Source organism: Microtus oregoni, unplaced genomic scaffold, assembly GCF_018167655.1.
Source record: "Microtus oregoni isolate MIOR12 unplaced genomic scaffold, Mior012 000016F_ref0000370, whole genome shotgun sequence".
Classification (NCBI taxonomy): domain Eukaryota; kingdom Metazoa; phylum Chordata; class Mammalia; order Rodentia; family Cricetidae; genus Microtus; species Microtus oregoni.
Genome location: NW_024543075.1, coordinates 23,975,507 through 23,990,388, shown reverse-complemented (window position 1 = coordinate 23,990,388; position 14,882 = coordinate 23,975,507). Strand labels below are relative to the sequence as shown.

Genomic DNA, 14,882 nt, shown 5'->3' with positions numbered 1-14,882 from the left:
GGGAGATAGCTTGGTCAATAAATTATTTGCCTGGCGCATGAAGACTTGACTTTGGTTCCCAGAACTCATTTAGAAAAAGTTGAACAGAAATCAGCGGGGCCCTGGGGTGGTTGGCAAGTTTCAGATGAGTGAGAGACCCTGTCTCAAGAAGAAAAAAACCAAAGTGGCTGGCACCTAAGGAACGACGCTCATTTGTCCTCTGCCATTTGACTCTCCTCCCACCTTCCCCAAGGAATTCTCCTTCCACTGGTGAAGGTTTTTTCACACTGTGCCAATTTCGGTTTTTTTTTTTTTGTTTTTGAGACAGGGTTTTTTTATGGCTTTGGAGCCTGTCCTGGAACTAGTTCTATAGACCAGGCTGGTCTCGAACTCACAGAGATCCGCCTGCCTCTGCCTCCCGAGTGCTGGGATTAAAGGCATGCGCCACCATCGCCCGGCTACTGTGCCAATTTTGTTAAGGAGAGATCCCTTCGAAATAAAATTAGAAACTGAGCCAAGCGGTGGCGACACACGCCTTTAATCCCAGCACTCGGGAGGCAGAGGCAGACAGCTTTCTGAGTTTGAAGCCAGAACAGCCAGGATGACACAGAGGAACCCTGTCTTGGTTTGGGTGGGAAGAAATTATCTATCTAGGGGCTGGAGAGATCACTCGGAGGTGAAGCACTCTTGCTGCTCTTCCAAAGGACCTGAGTTCAGTTCCCAGCACCCGCAACAGGGAATTCACAACCACTTGTAGCTCCAGCTCCGTGGATCCCTTTCCTCCTCTGGCCTCCTTGTACATCTGCACACATGCAGCATACACACTCACGGACACATAAATTCAATTTTTCAGAAATGAAACAGAAACATAGAAAGTGTCCCTTAGATGATGTGGCCATTGGTGCTGTAGTTTGGGGACCAGAGGTGGTGGTCCCACTGGAGTCCCAGGCTTGCCTCTCCAACTCAGTGGTCCTCTGCCTCCCCACACCTTGCCATAGTAACATCCTTCTCCCCTCCGTGTCGCCTGGCAAGGTGCCGAGACTGGTCAGAGGCTCTACACTGGTACAACACGGCCCTGGAGACAACGGACTGCGACGAGAGTGGGGAGTACGACGGAGTACAGGACGAGCCCCAGTACGCGCTGCTGGCCAGGCAGGCTGAGATGCTGCTCACCGGAGGGTTCGGGCTGGACAAGAACCCCCAAAGATCAGGTGAGGCCCACAGACCTTCCCTGGGGTAGGATGGGGCTGGGGAAGGTCTATAGTTCCCTAGACTTCTCCTAATCTGGAATTAGGAGAAGTCTCCAGATGAGCCGCTTTCACCAATAGGGGTCTTTATAGAGATGGTACGCAGACAAATATTTTATTTTTACTTTATCACATGTTATTTTATATGTATGAGTGTTTACCTACATGCGTGTATACCGTGTGTGCCTGGTACTCTCAGAGGCCAGAAGAGAGTTGGATCTCGTGGAACTGCAGTTACAGTGGTCGTGAGCTGCTATGAAGGTGCTGGGGATTTACTTTATTATTAGTTGTGTGTGTGTGAAAGAGAGAGAGAGCGAGAACACTGAGGAAGCCAGAAGAGTATGTCGGATCCCTGGAGCTGAGGTTACAGGAGGAGGTTGGGAGCTGCCCAGCATGGCTGCTGGGAACTGAACTCTAGTCCTTTACTGTTAACCCCTGAATCATTTTCCAGTCCCTCACATTCCCATCCCATCACATCTTGGGATGGCAAAGACAGTGACTCCTAAGGGCTTGCTGGTCGGCCAGTCCAGCTGAAATAACAATTTCTAGGTTCAGTGGGAGAGACCCTGCCTCAGAAAATAAGGGGACAACAAAAAGGGGGTTCTTAGGCCACCCTGATAAGCTAAGTTTGATTATCAGAACCCATGTAAAGGTAGAAGAGACCCCACAGTGTTGAAATAGGAGCGATGGGCTGCGTCCCCGGCACCCGGCCGCCCCCAAGGCTAGCTTTACCCAAAATAATTACACGGAAACTGTATTCATTTAAACACTGCTTGGCCCTTTAGCTCTGGCCCTTACTGGCTAATTCTGATATACCGATCAACCCATCTGTAATAATCTGTGAGCACTGGTCTTACTGGGAAGATTCTAGCCTACGTCCATCCTAGGTCGGAGCTTCATCGCCTGTGTCTGCCCGGGAGCGGGGCATGGCCTCTCTCTCTGAGGCATCTGCTCCCTAGTCTGAGCTCACTTCCTCTTCCTCCCAGCATTCTGTTCTGTTTTCTCCACCCACCTGTGTTCTAACCTATGAGGGCCAGCCAAGCAGTTTCTTTATTTTTTTTAACCAATGACCTTCCTCCATCACCACAGAGTTGCCCTCTGACTTCCACACCTCTGCCCTGGCACATGCACCCCCTCCCAGTACTTTAAAAAAATAAGGGGGGGGGCAGGGAGACAGAAGAAGACATCAAAATTTATGTATATAAATCAAATAAGGATACAGCCAGTCTTCCCAATTTACGAGTTTTGTGTCCATACACAAGAAGGCTTACTATCTTTACTTATGTTGTGTGTTTGTGAATGCGTGCACACACCATTGCTATGTGGGATTCGGTTCTTTCTTCTACCACGTGGAACCCAGCCATCAGGCTCGGGTCAGCAGATTTGGCAGCAAATGCCTCTACCTGCTGAGCCCTCTCACCAGACTCCCCCATTGCACCTGTAAAGCTGTTGTGATGGTGTACACCTGTGACCCCAGCATTGAGGAGGCTGATAAGGAAATTCCAAGTTTCAGGCTAGTCTGGGCTACATAGACCCTGTCTCAAAAAAGGAAACGTATTTGCCTCTGTCACTGGGTAGTCTTCTCCATGTTTGTTACTTTTCTGTTGCTGTGATAAGAGTTCCCCAACAAAAGATAACTTGAAGGAAGAATTGATTTTGGTTTACTCATCCAGAAAGGATTTGGGATTAAGAGTCCGTTATGGTGGGAAAGCTTGGCATCAAGAGCCAGAGCCTGATGCAGCAGGGATGCAAGAGGACCAGATTTCACCCCCACACAGTGTCTTGGTCAGGGTTTCTACTGCTGTGAGGAGACACCATGACCACGGCAACTCTTACAAAGGAAAACATTTAATTGGGGCTGACTCTCAGTTTCAGAGGTTTAGTCCATTACTGATGGTGTAAGACTTTAAGACAATCCTGAAGCCATTTTTGACAATTCTGAATCCTCTCAGCCTCTGTGTCATAGTGCTTCCCCTCCTCCCCTGGGAACCAAGGACCTAACAGCTACACTCGCACGTACTCAGTTCCTGAACAATTACCCATATACGTATGCTTTGGTTCGGTCCCCTGGGAAACGGGGTCAAAATGACCTCTTGCCTCATCTGATCTGGCAACAGCTCTCCAGTCAATTATTGGTAATAGTCCTTTCAAATAAGCCAATCAGAATAGTCAAAGAACAACCCCCCTTGCTTCTGTGGCCCCTTTAAAAGTAGATTGTACTCTCTATTCGGGGTCCCTCAGCTTCCCGAATGCTGGGGGACCCTGTCATGACAGAATTAATAAAATCCTCATGCTTTTACATCGGCTGTGGTGTGTGAGATGGTCTCTGGGGGCGACTCCTTCTCGGTGTTTGGACGCTAGAGTCCAACAATGGCAGGAAACATGGCAGCCTGCAGGCAGAGATGGTGCTGGCCTGCCTCCCGAGTGCTGGTTTAAAGATGTGCACCCCTGCGCCCAGCTAAAAGAAAATATTTTTATCATCTATGTATGCGTGCATGTGGAGATTAGAGGACAACCTTTGAGGATTGGTTCTCTTGTTCCACCATGTCACTCCTAGGGATGGAACTTATGTCATCAGTGTCTTTACACACTGGGCCTCTTAATTTCTTTTATTATTAAATAATATGTCACTGAGTGAATATATCACTTTTTTCTTTTTTTTTTCTTTTTCTTTTTTTTTTTTTTTTTTTGATTTTTCGAGACAGGGTTTCTCCGTAGCTTTTGGTTCCTGTCCTGGAACTAGCTCTTGTAGACCAGGCTGGCCTCGAACTCACAGAGATCCGCCTGCCTCTGCCTCCTGAGTGCTGGGATTAAAGGCGTGCGCCACCACCGCCCGGCTATATCACTTTTTTCTACTGTAATCTGATGGATATGGAAGATTTCTTTTCTTTTCTTTTTTTTTTTCGAGACAGGGTTTCTCTGGTTCTGGAGCCTGTCCTGGAACTAGCTCTTGTAGACCAGGGTGGCCTCGAACTCACAGAGATCCGCCTGCCTCTGCCTCCCAAGTGCTGGGATTAAAGGCGTGCGCCACCACCTCCCGGCCTGAAAGATTTCTCAAAACTTTAAAAATGTTATTATTGCCAGGTGGTGGTGGCGGCGCACGCCTTTAATCCCAGCACTTGGGAGGCAGAGGCAGGCGGATCTCTGTGAGTTCGAGGCCAGCCTGGTCTGGAAGAGCTAGTTCCAGGACAGGAACAGGAACCAAAAGCTACAGAGAAACCCTGTCTCGAAAATCAAAAAAAAAAAGTTATTATTTCTTATGTATGTATATGTATGTATGCATGCTGTGTGTATATATCCCTGTGGAGGCCAGAAGAGGGTGCTGGATCCCCAGGTGTTACAGGCAGTTGTGAGCTGCCCAGTGTGGATATTGGGAACTGAGCTAGGATCCTCTTGAAAAGGATCACTTTTTCTTTTTTTAAAGAATAATTTATTATGTATATAATGTTCTACCTACATGTATGCCTGCACACTAGAATAGGGCACCAGATCTCATTACAAATGATTGTGAGCCACCATGCGGTTGCTGGGAATTGAACTCAGGACCTCTAGAAGAGCAGCCAGTGCTCTTAACCTCTGAGCCATCTCTCTAGCCCCCAATTTAGATACTTCTTATCAGTTTTGAGTCTGTCATATAGACTGGTTGCCTTGGACTTCAGGGTGGGGGTGTGGCTCAGCGGTAGAACTCTTGCCTGGCATGCAAGCTCTTGAGTTCCACAGCAATACCAGAGAATCGAAGAGCACTCTTGACTGGCCAGGTTTAACCATACGCTACCCCGAGCGACTTGAATCATACCATACAGGCCAGGTTGCTATAGAAACCTCAGATGCTCTTTTGAGTGAGATGAAATTTGCTTGCTTGATGAAGACAAATGGCTCACCTCCTTGTGCCCGCTTTGCTGTCTTTCAGGAGACTTGTACACCCAAGCTGCTGAAGCCGCGATGGAAGCCATGAAGGGCCGGCTAGCCAACCAGTACTATGAAAAGGCAGAAGAGGCCTGGGCCCAGATGGAGGAATAACTGTCCCATAAGATCACTGCCGGCTGGTCCCAAGCAAAAAGGCTGGGAGAATGGGCTGATTTTTTTTTTGGAAGGGGAAAAGCAGTTTTAACTATGCTATAAATTCACTTTTGTATTTGTCTCTTGACAAAGTCTTTGCACCTGGCAGAGACACTTTAACTGCCCTTTAGGGGTGATACCTTGAGGGAGTGGGGGTTGACTATGCAGCCAAATGAATCACCTTAATTTTTTGAGGTTCCGTTTTCTTTCTTTTTGTCCCCCATTTTTTGTCATGAGATCTAAGAACATGTCTTTCTGTTGGAATGAACAGACAGTATCAGGGCTGAGCCTGTGCAGTCTGGACTCACCCCAGTGTCTCCAGGCCCTGCGTTAGGAATCTGCATAGAGAACATTCTGTTAACTTCCCACGGATGTCTGTCTTTAGGTTTTGAGAAGTGTATAGACTTTTTTTTTTTCAGCAGGTTCCTCCGCACCCTAGGGAGATTATAAGGTTTTTCATTTGATGGCCTCCCACAGCGTACCTGATTTCTTGGCGTCCACCAAATTCCGTTTTTTAAAAGCATGCTTCCTACTGTAGACTTTACAAAACAGGTTTGTTTTTTTGTACACACATATTTGCTACCTCTGAGTCTTGCATTGGTGGATGCGGAAGCAGATGAACCTCAGAGCTTTCACAGGAAGACCTTGGCTTAGGAGCTGGGCAGCTTTCCTCCCAACAGAAGTGCCTCTGTGCCCCCCCATGGCCACATCCATGACGGGACTGAAGCATCCTTGTGCAGATTCCACGGTCATTTCTTGATGTGGTGACGTTTTATAAACTCTGCCCTCAGCCTACTGTCCTTGGCATTTTCTGCCTGAAGCTGGCCTTCAGCTACAGCCCTTTAGGAAATGTCTAAGATGTCTGAGAACAAGAAGGCAAGAGTGTAAACACTCATTAGTTTTGGGTGTTTCCCCAGGGCCGGGTTGTGACTTAATGAGCTTTTTCTATAAAAGGAGTTCCAATTTAATGTGTGTATGATTTCTGTTGGGGTTCCAAATCGCCAAGGGAACAGCCTGCTGTGGTCCACCACAGATGTTAGAGCGCCCTCTATCTTTGCTTTAAAGAACAGAAAAGCAGGGCACAACATACAAGTCATTCTCACCTGCCCTTAAAAACAGGCCTTTTTAGCCCGGTGGTGGTGGTGGTGCTCACCTTTAATCCCAGCACTCGGGAGGGGGAGGAGGCAGAGGCAGGTGGATCTCTGAAGTTCCAACTGCTCTACAAAGCGAGTTCCAGGACAGCTGGGGCTACACAGAGAAACAGGCGGGGGGGGGGGGGGGGGGGGGGGGCACGACAAAACAATAACAGCAACCCAGGCCTTTTTAGGATTTCCTCATTGAGCCTGCCCAGTGAGGAGCTTGTAGAAGCACTAGTTTCTAAAGTCAAGAGTGTAGGTACTTTGAGGGAGGGATAAGCAGAACCAATTTAACCCTGTGAGCTCAGACTGATGGTGCACATCTGTAGTCCCAGCATCCAGGTGGTAGAGGCAGAGGTGATCCAGGTTTGAGGTTAGCCTGGGTTGTATAGTGAGACCTTGACCCAAAACAAAAAAACAAACAAAAATGGAAAACCAAACAAAAGAACCAAAACAGAGCTGGTGCTGGTGTGGTACTAGCATGGCTCAGTGGGTAAAGGTTCCTGCCCAGCCTAGCCTAATAACCGAAGGCCAGTTTCCAGGGAGCCAACTCCTGTAAGTTATCGTCTGCTCTTCGCTTGTGTGGTGTGGCACGGGCGAGCTCACAAACACTGCACGCGCGCGCGCACGCAAACATCGATGAAAGTGTAAAAGAAATGAAAAAGCAAAAACTATCCTCGACAGCTCCTTTTCACCCAGGTTGTGAAGCCCTGGGGTTTGCATTTGACGCCATCACAGCTGGTTTTCTCTGAGAGGCTGGTGTTCATCAGTTTCTTGTCAATACCAGAACAGTCTCTGGCTTGCCCCGTCCTGCGGATGTTTTAAACTGGTGCATTTGTTAGCTAGGAGAAGCAGTTTACTGTGACAGTCTCTCAGGGTAACTGTCCTTTAAGTCTGGAGTGTGTGCCTTGGTTAGCAGACAACCTTGGAGTTGTCCCTCAGATGCTAGCCACCTTTTTCTTTTGGGATGGCCTAGAACTTGTCAAATAGGCTATGCTGGCTGGCCAGTGAACTCCAGGTATCTATCTGTCTTACCCTTCCTAATTCTGGGATTTCAAACTGACATCCTCTATCCATTGATTGGTCCCTGTTTGGACACTTACAGCCTCAGGCCTGCACGTTGCTCCACCCACGTGGCCTTAATGCCTGGAAGTGGTCTCTCCTGGAGGCTGAGCTAGCCTGGAGCACAGCTGAGCAAATGCTCTAAGGCCTTGCGAATGGAAAGTGAGCTGTAAGAGCCTGGTGTGTAATACGTGCACTTGGAGACTGCGGCCAGAAGATTATGAGTTTGAGACCAGCCTGAACTATGTACTAAGACTCTTGTCTCTTAAAAAAAAAAAAAAAAAAAAAAAAAAAAAAAAAAAAAAAAAAAAAAAACAAGGCCTGGAGAGATGGCTCAGTTGCGAGCACTGGCTGCTCTTCCAGAAAACTGGGGTTCAATTCCAAGCACCCACATGACAGTTTGCAGCTATCTGTGACTCCAGTTCTAGGGGATCCAACACCCTCACACACAAACATGCAAACACCAATGCAAATAAAAATAAATTGTTTACAGGTTTGAGCCACCTTTTTTTTTTTTTTTTTTAATCATAGCACAGCTTAGGAGGTTGAGGTGGAAGGACCGGTCACTGTGAGTCTCATGCCAGCTTGGGCTACATGATGACTTCCAGTCCAGCCTGGGTTACAGAATAAATTTAAAAAAAAAATAATAATAAAGTGATAGCTAGTGCCTTTAACTGTAGGCCCATATTTCTGTATGGCACAAGAGCCATGAGCCTGGTCTGAGGTGGTCACGAACTCTGCAGACAAGCTGTCTGTTTAACAATAGCCAGAACATGCTGCTCCTAATTTCTTTTGTTATAAATGTAGATCATCTGAGAAGAGGTGTTGGCTGAAGCTGATGACTTAAGAGGAGGTTTGGTGCTTCCTTCCTTTGTAATTTGGAGGATGTCTTATAGAGATGCTAATTCATGGCCTACCTGACTGGACTGCTAGCAGACAGATGCGGAGGTGACTAAGGCCCATTCACCTGGTTGCCTAGGAGACAGCCTGATGTGTCCCCCCCCCCCCACACACACACACACTCAGTTTATGTGAGGATATATAAACTGCTTGAATAATAAACGAGGGAGAGAGCCGGGCAGTGGTGGCGCACGCCTTTAATCCCAGCAGATTAAAGGCGTGTGCCAAGATCCGAGGTGGAGGCAGAGGCAGGCGGATCTCTGGGAGTTCAAGGCCAGCCTGGTCTACAAGAGCTAGTTCCGGGACAGGCACCAAAGCTACGGAGAAATCCTGTCTCGAAAAAAAAAAAAAAGAAAGAAAAAATAAACGAGGGAGATCTTGCCCTTGAAGGATGACCGCGTAAACTGCGTCTGATTATTCCTCGCAACTCCGTTCCAGTCCAGTTAGGGAATCTGTGTTGGACCCACATGGGCTTCAACATTTAACCCAAGCACTCGTGAGGCAGAAGCAGGTGGTGGATCTCTGTGGGTTCGAAGCCAACCTGACCTACAGAGGAAGTTCCAGGAAGGTTCTAAAGCTACACAGAGAAACCCTGTCTTGAAAAACCAAAATAAAATAATAAAAATAAAAGACAACTTGCAGAAATGGTTATTTCTCCTCCCAAGCCCACTCTTATGTCTTCAAAAGCTGGTAAGGGTATCTTCTCTCTCCATGTGCTGGGTCCAGCTCAGGGAGGGTAACAGCAGTGCCTGGCACTTGTAGTCAGTTCTGTCTAGATCAACTGAACATGTGGTACCTTCATCTCAAAGACAGAAACAAGGGCTTCAGAAGATTCCAGTGGCACTGCTAGCTAGAGGCTCAGCTGGAGCTAGGGCCCAGAGAGCTGCTGTTTTCCAGAGGGTCCTGGGAATAAAAGCATTTAACTTATGTGACAGTCCAGTCTTACTACAGGTGACAGAGACGTAAATCAAACAGGGTTGGGGTGAGTATGAATATAGCATGTAGTTGAGGTCTTGGGTTTGGGCCCCAGCACTGCAAATCATACATAATGCAGGCTTCATGGATGTAAGAAAGAACATCCTCAGGCTTCAGTGCTTCAAAATAATCCCACTCCCTGCCCTCTGGACCAGCACACCCACTGAGCTAATTTTCCTCCAATCCTTGTTGTCCCTCATCCCAGCACCTTTGAATCACTAAGTGTAGTGTGAAAATTCACAAGTGTTTACACAAGTGTGTGCAGCTTGAGATGAATGGGAAGCAGGGAAGCAAGACCACGCCATTCCCTGCTTGGATTTGCGCCTCCTACTTCATCTCTGACCATCTCAAGGCAACTGGCCGGAGCTACAGGTGCAGTTTGGGGTACACTCCAGGTTCCAGCTCGCCTCTCTCAATATTTTTTTCCCTACTATGTCAAATTCACACTCACTCTCAAATTTTCCCTCCCTATAAAAAAAAACATACAAATCAAAAATTAGCCACACAGAGGCTGAAGCAAGCCACAGGCTTACTGAAGGAAGGGCAGTGCTACTCCACCTTCAACATGAGCTGCATCGCCTGGAATGTGGGCCCAATGTGACCCCGGGCCGGCTTTTCACACAGCGGAAAAAAATGTGATCGATCCTGATTTTTAACTTTTGTAATAAATTCTAATAAAACAAGCTTTCCCGGATCTGGCCCTTACACTGTCAGTTTGTTTTAGATAAAATCTATGAATGCTTTTGATTTGCCCATCTGTCAAACAATGATCATTGCCCCTCAGAGTTGACTGAGAAGACCGTGTGAATTGGGGGCTCTTTTATGTAGGGCTTTAGAAGTGTCTGGTGTAAGCATTTGGACTCGAGATCATAGTGTTTTGGTTTTAAAATTTTTGAATGTTAGCTGGGCAGTGGTGGCACATGCCTTTAACCCCAGCACTTGGCAAGCAGAGGCAGGTATATCTCTGTGAGTTCAAGGCCACCCTGATCTACAAAGCAAGTTTCAGGACAGTCACGGTTGTTACACAGAGAAACCCTGTCTCAAAAAAACAATATTTTGAACTTTATCCTAACACTGCATTGGCAGTAGGTTGATCAGGTATATGTAAGTCATCCTGACTCTTCATCTACAATGATAGGGAACTTTTAAAAGTTTTATTGTATGTTTTTGCGACGAGCTCATAAGGACAGTGACAAAGGAGTCAACAGCAAGAAGTCTGGAGATTGGGAAATGTATGGATTGCCACCAAGTCAGCAGACCCAAGGAGCCTGGATCCCAAATCCACAGGCTGGATATGGTGGTTCATGTATGTAACCCCAGCACTTGAGAAGCTGGGGCAAGAGGATTCTGAGTTTAAAGCCAACCTCAACCACACAGAATTTGTCACAAAAGCCCTTTAAAAATGACTAAGCCGGACGATGGTGGTGCAAGCCTTTAATCTGAGCCATGCCTTCTGTTGGAAGTGTCTCACTGTGGGGGACAGGCTTTGAAGTATTTTTCTCAAGCTTCTCTCCATGCAACAGTTGACTTCTTGTTGCTTTGGAGTCAAGGTGTGGTGCTCTCCACCCCAGCACCACGTCTGCCTGCTTGCTGCTGTGCTCCCCATCATGATCATACTGGACTGAACCCCTGATTGTAAACGAGTTCCCCTCAATCCTCAATTACAAGTTTTCTTTATAAGAGTTGCTGTGGTCATGATGTCTCTTCACAGCAATAAAAACCTAAGACAGAAATTAATAGAAATTTCCAGAGTTAATATAAAAAATGCTCTACCAGCCTTTTCTGCATGCTAGGCATTGTGTAATGTCCAACTTAATGACAGAAAGCAACTGTAAGAACCTGTAAGGGTATCTGACTAATTAAAATTAATGAATGTCCTGACCCCTAAGGAAGGCCACAGCCACAACCCTCCCACACTCAGAACTCCCCAGACAATTTAGAACCCCATTCTCAATCTCTCTCTGTGTGTGTTTTTGTTTTTGTTTTGCTTTTTGAGACAGGTTTCTCTGTAGTTTTGGAGCCTGTCCTGGAACTAGCTCTTGTAGACCAGGCTGGCCATCAACTCACAGAGATCCGCCTGCCTCTGCCTCCCAAGTGCTGGGATTAAAAGCGTGCACCACCACCAACTGGCGAAAGCCCCATTCTCAACCTGAGCAGATAGCTAAAGACCAACATGTGAAACTCTCACTGAAGAGCTGTGAAGGCCTAAGTCACAAACAATGCCACACCAGTTTGGAATTATGATTAATAGGGTGGTATTTATTTAAAGGGGAAAAAACTTACAGATCACCGTCCCAGACAACAGCCCTCTGTGCAACCAGGAAGGGAGTCTAGTCGCCGGCGGAGCAGGAAGTGAAGAGAGAGAGGAGAGGGAAGTGGCTGCTTTTTTAAAGGGAGAGAGACCACGCCCCAATGGGCTGGTATCTCAGCGGCTATCGGCTGGAGGAGCGGAAGGACCTCCCGCAACAGAGCTGGACAGTGGCTCCTCAGCCAAGAGCATCTGTTGTTTTTGCAGAGGACCCAGATTCAATACCCAGCGCTCACATGATGGCTCACAAGTATCTATAACTCTAATTCCACAGAATTCAAGGCCGCTTGGGCACCAGGCACACGTGTGATGCACATGCTTGGAAAACACTCAAACATATAAAATACATCTTCAAAAAGTGTTTTTTAGGGCAGATGGCAACACGATCCGGGCTGGGGTGCGAATATTATGGAGCTATGGCCATGGCTGTCAGCGGCGCTGCTGCTGTTGTTGTTGCTGCTTGTGCAGCTGAGCCACACCGCCAGGTTCTATGCCAAGGTCAGCCTCTACTGTGTCCACGCGTCATCATTTCTAATCACCAGAATATCCTGTGTTGGACTCAGGAGTCCAAGCTTCAGGGGCGAGTTGTTCCAGACACCACTCACACAACCACAATTGATGCAAAAGCAAGAGGATTTTTATTCTGTCATGACAGAGCTCTTCAGGTTCAGGATATGAAGGACCTCGATAGCTGTTATAGCCCATCTTTTAAAGCAAAAGAGCCACAGAAACAAGGGGGGAGCCTGAGGGTTGTTTTTCAACTCATTGGATTGACTTATTCAAAGGGCTACTAGCAGTGATTGGTCTGTGCCAGGGCAGGAGAATAGCTGCGTGATCTGATCCGGTGAGGTAAGGGGGAGCATTGGTGGGTCATCCTGACCTTGCTCCAGTGACTGAATCAATACATCAGGAACTGAGTCAACCTCCATGGTTTGTCTTGCCTCAATAGAGTTATGTTTGGAGAACATCCACGAGAACACAGGGAGATGGAAAGTCCAACATTCGTGTGTGGGCGACTGTCACATCTGTGTAATGCTCAGAGGCCTCAGAAATGCATTTAGAGTCTTTCACCTGGACATGATGGGCATCATGGAGATACTCCCTAAACGCTGTGAGCAGATCATCAAGCGTAAGCTGCTATTCACGGGGGCCTAATCAGTAAGTACCACTGGGGTGTCTACTTTATCAACCGCCAACATGCCAGAACTGCCACGATCCTGGTGGTTGACCTGGGTGACCTCATGGTCAAGGACAATCTCAAAGTGTGGATCTACCCAGAGGGTACACGTAACGACAATGGGGACCTGTAGCCCTTTTAAAAAGGTGCCTTCCTGCCGGGCGGTGGTGGCGCACGCCTTTAATCCCAGCACTCGGGAGGCAGAGGCAGGCGGATCTCTGTGAGTTCGAGGCCAGCCTGGTCTACAAGAGCTAGTTCCAGGACAGGAACCAAAAGCTACGGAGAAACCCTGTCTCGAAAAATCAAAAAAAAAAAAAAAAAAGGATTAAAAAGGTGCCTTCCACTTGGCCATCCAGGCCCAGGTGCCCACCATCCCCGGTGTGTACTCATCCTTTTCTTCCTCCTACAATGTCAAGGCGAAACTTTTCACCTCAGGAACAATCAGGGTACAAGTGCTAGATGCTGTCCCTACCAGCGGCCTTCCGGAAGCTTATGTCACCATGCTTGTGAACGCTTGCTACCAGTCCATGAGGGACACCTTTCTACAAAATGCCCAGATGCCTCAGAACTCTGCCATTAAGGAGCTTGGGGTTGTGCCAGCCTAGTAGCCCAGTCCACAGAGGCAGGGGAGCTGGGGGAAGGCGGGTGGGAAGCCGAGGCTGGAGGATGGACAGAAGGCCATACCCTCTCACCTACCAAACATCATCTTGTCGTATTCCCCTGCTGGCCTGGCTCTCATTGGGGCCTGGGAACAGGAAGCCCTTTCTGTCACAGGCCTTAGACCCCATGCAACATCCCACCTCATGCCTGTGTCTCCAGAATGTGGCCATTTGGCAGGTGGGCTGACCTGCAAGACCAGGAGGCAGCTAAGCGTGGGCAACACAGTGCAGGATCAACACTCAGGAACCCCGTCATGGCCTGCATCAGGCCATCAGGAAGAGGAGGAACTTGGTCCCCAGTCTCAAGGAAACCTGGATCCCACAGCACCGGAGGGCAGAGCCTGCCATTCTCACTGACCGATAGTCTCAGGCACAAATCACTGCTATACTTGGCTCTTTTTTTTTTTTAAATAAATAAGCTCTGAGAAGTGAAAAGACGATATTTTTAAAAGAAGCATTGAATGTGAAAGAGCAGACAGCATTGGAGAGCATTTCAGAGGAAAGTGCATTAGGAATGAAGTACGGGGCTCGCACATTTAATACAGGCTAAAGCAGTGAACCTCAACCTTCCTAATGCTGTGACCCTTTCATACAGTTCCTCATCCCTGGTGACTCCAACCATAAAATTTATTATTATTATTAGTATTATTATTTGGTTTTTCAAGACAGGGTTTGTCTGTGTAACAGCTCTAGCTGTCCTGGAACTCACTCTTGTAAACCAGGCTGGCCTCAAACTCACGGAGCTCGGCCTGCCTCTGCCTCCAAGTGCTGGGATTAAAGACGTGCGCCACCACCTCCTGCTACAAAATTATTTTTGTTGCTACTTCATAACTGTGTAAATTTTCTCCTATTATGAATTATAATGTAAATATCTGGGTCTTAGGTAACCCCTATGAAAGGTTCATTTGATCCTGCAAGGAGTCAAGACTCATAGGTTAAGAACCACTGGACTAAATGATTAATTTAGGGAGGGCAGGTTTAGCTTTTTAACTTTGTTTTATTATCTGAGATTATAATGATATAATTGTGTTGTAATCTTAAATGACCAATTTTAAAACTGGTTGTGTCCATGGAAAAAACTCACTTTAAAGGTAAGAGTTATTTTTTATTATTTAAGCAAAGTTATTGCTATTGTCGTAGACAATTTTTTGTCACACCCTTTGGTGTAAGGCAAAAGATTGTTTAATCTGGAGCTAAATATGAGTGACCATGAACACAGGTGTAGGTGTAGGCCATCCCAAATCCCAGCACTCGGGAGGCAGAGGCAAGCAGGTCTCTGTGAGTTCGAAATCAGCCTGGTCTACATAGTGAATTCCAGGCCAGCCAGGACAAGAGGGGGGAGGAGGGAAGGAGGGAAGGAGGGAAGAAGGGAGGGAGGGA

General features: G+C 47.3%; 1 protein-coding gene across 1 annotated transcript in view; it reads left to right on the top strand.

Moving 5' to 3' along the window:
* The window catches only part of Eef2k (eukaryotic elongation factor 2 kinase), a 63,390-nt gene extending 57,689 nt beyond the window's left edge, over positions 1-5,701 (top strand). Inside the window, exons 17-18 of the mRNA XM_041667244.1 lie at positions 1,012-1,190; positions 5,137-5,701. Of these exons, the coding sequence (XP_041523178.1) occupies positions 1,012-1,190; positions 5,137-5,246 (289 nt within the window). The 3' untranslated portion in view covers positions 5,247-5,701. The remainder of the gene's footprint in view (positions 1-1,011; positions 1,191-5,136) is intronic.
* The last annotated feature ends 9,181 nt before the right edge of the window (positions 5,702-14,882 follow it).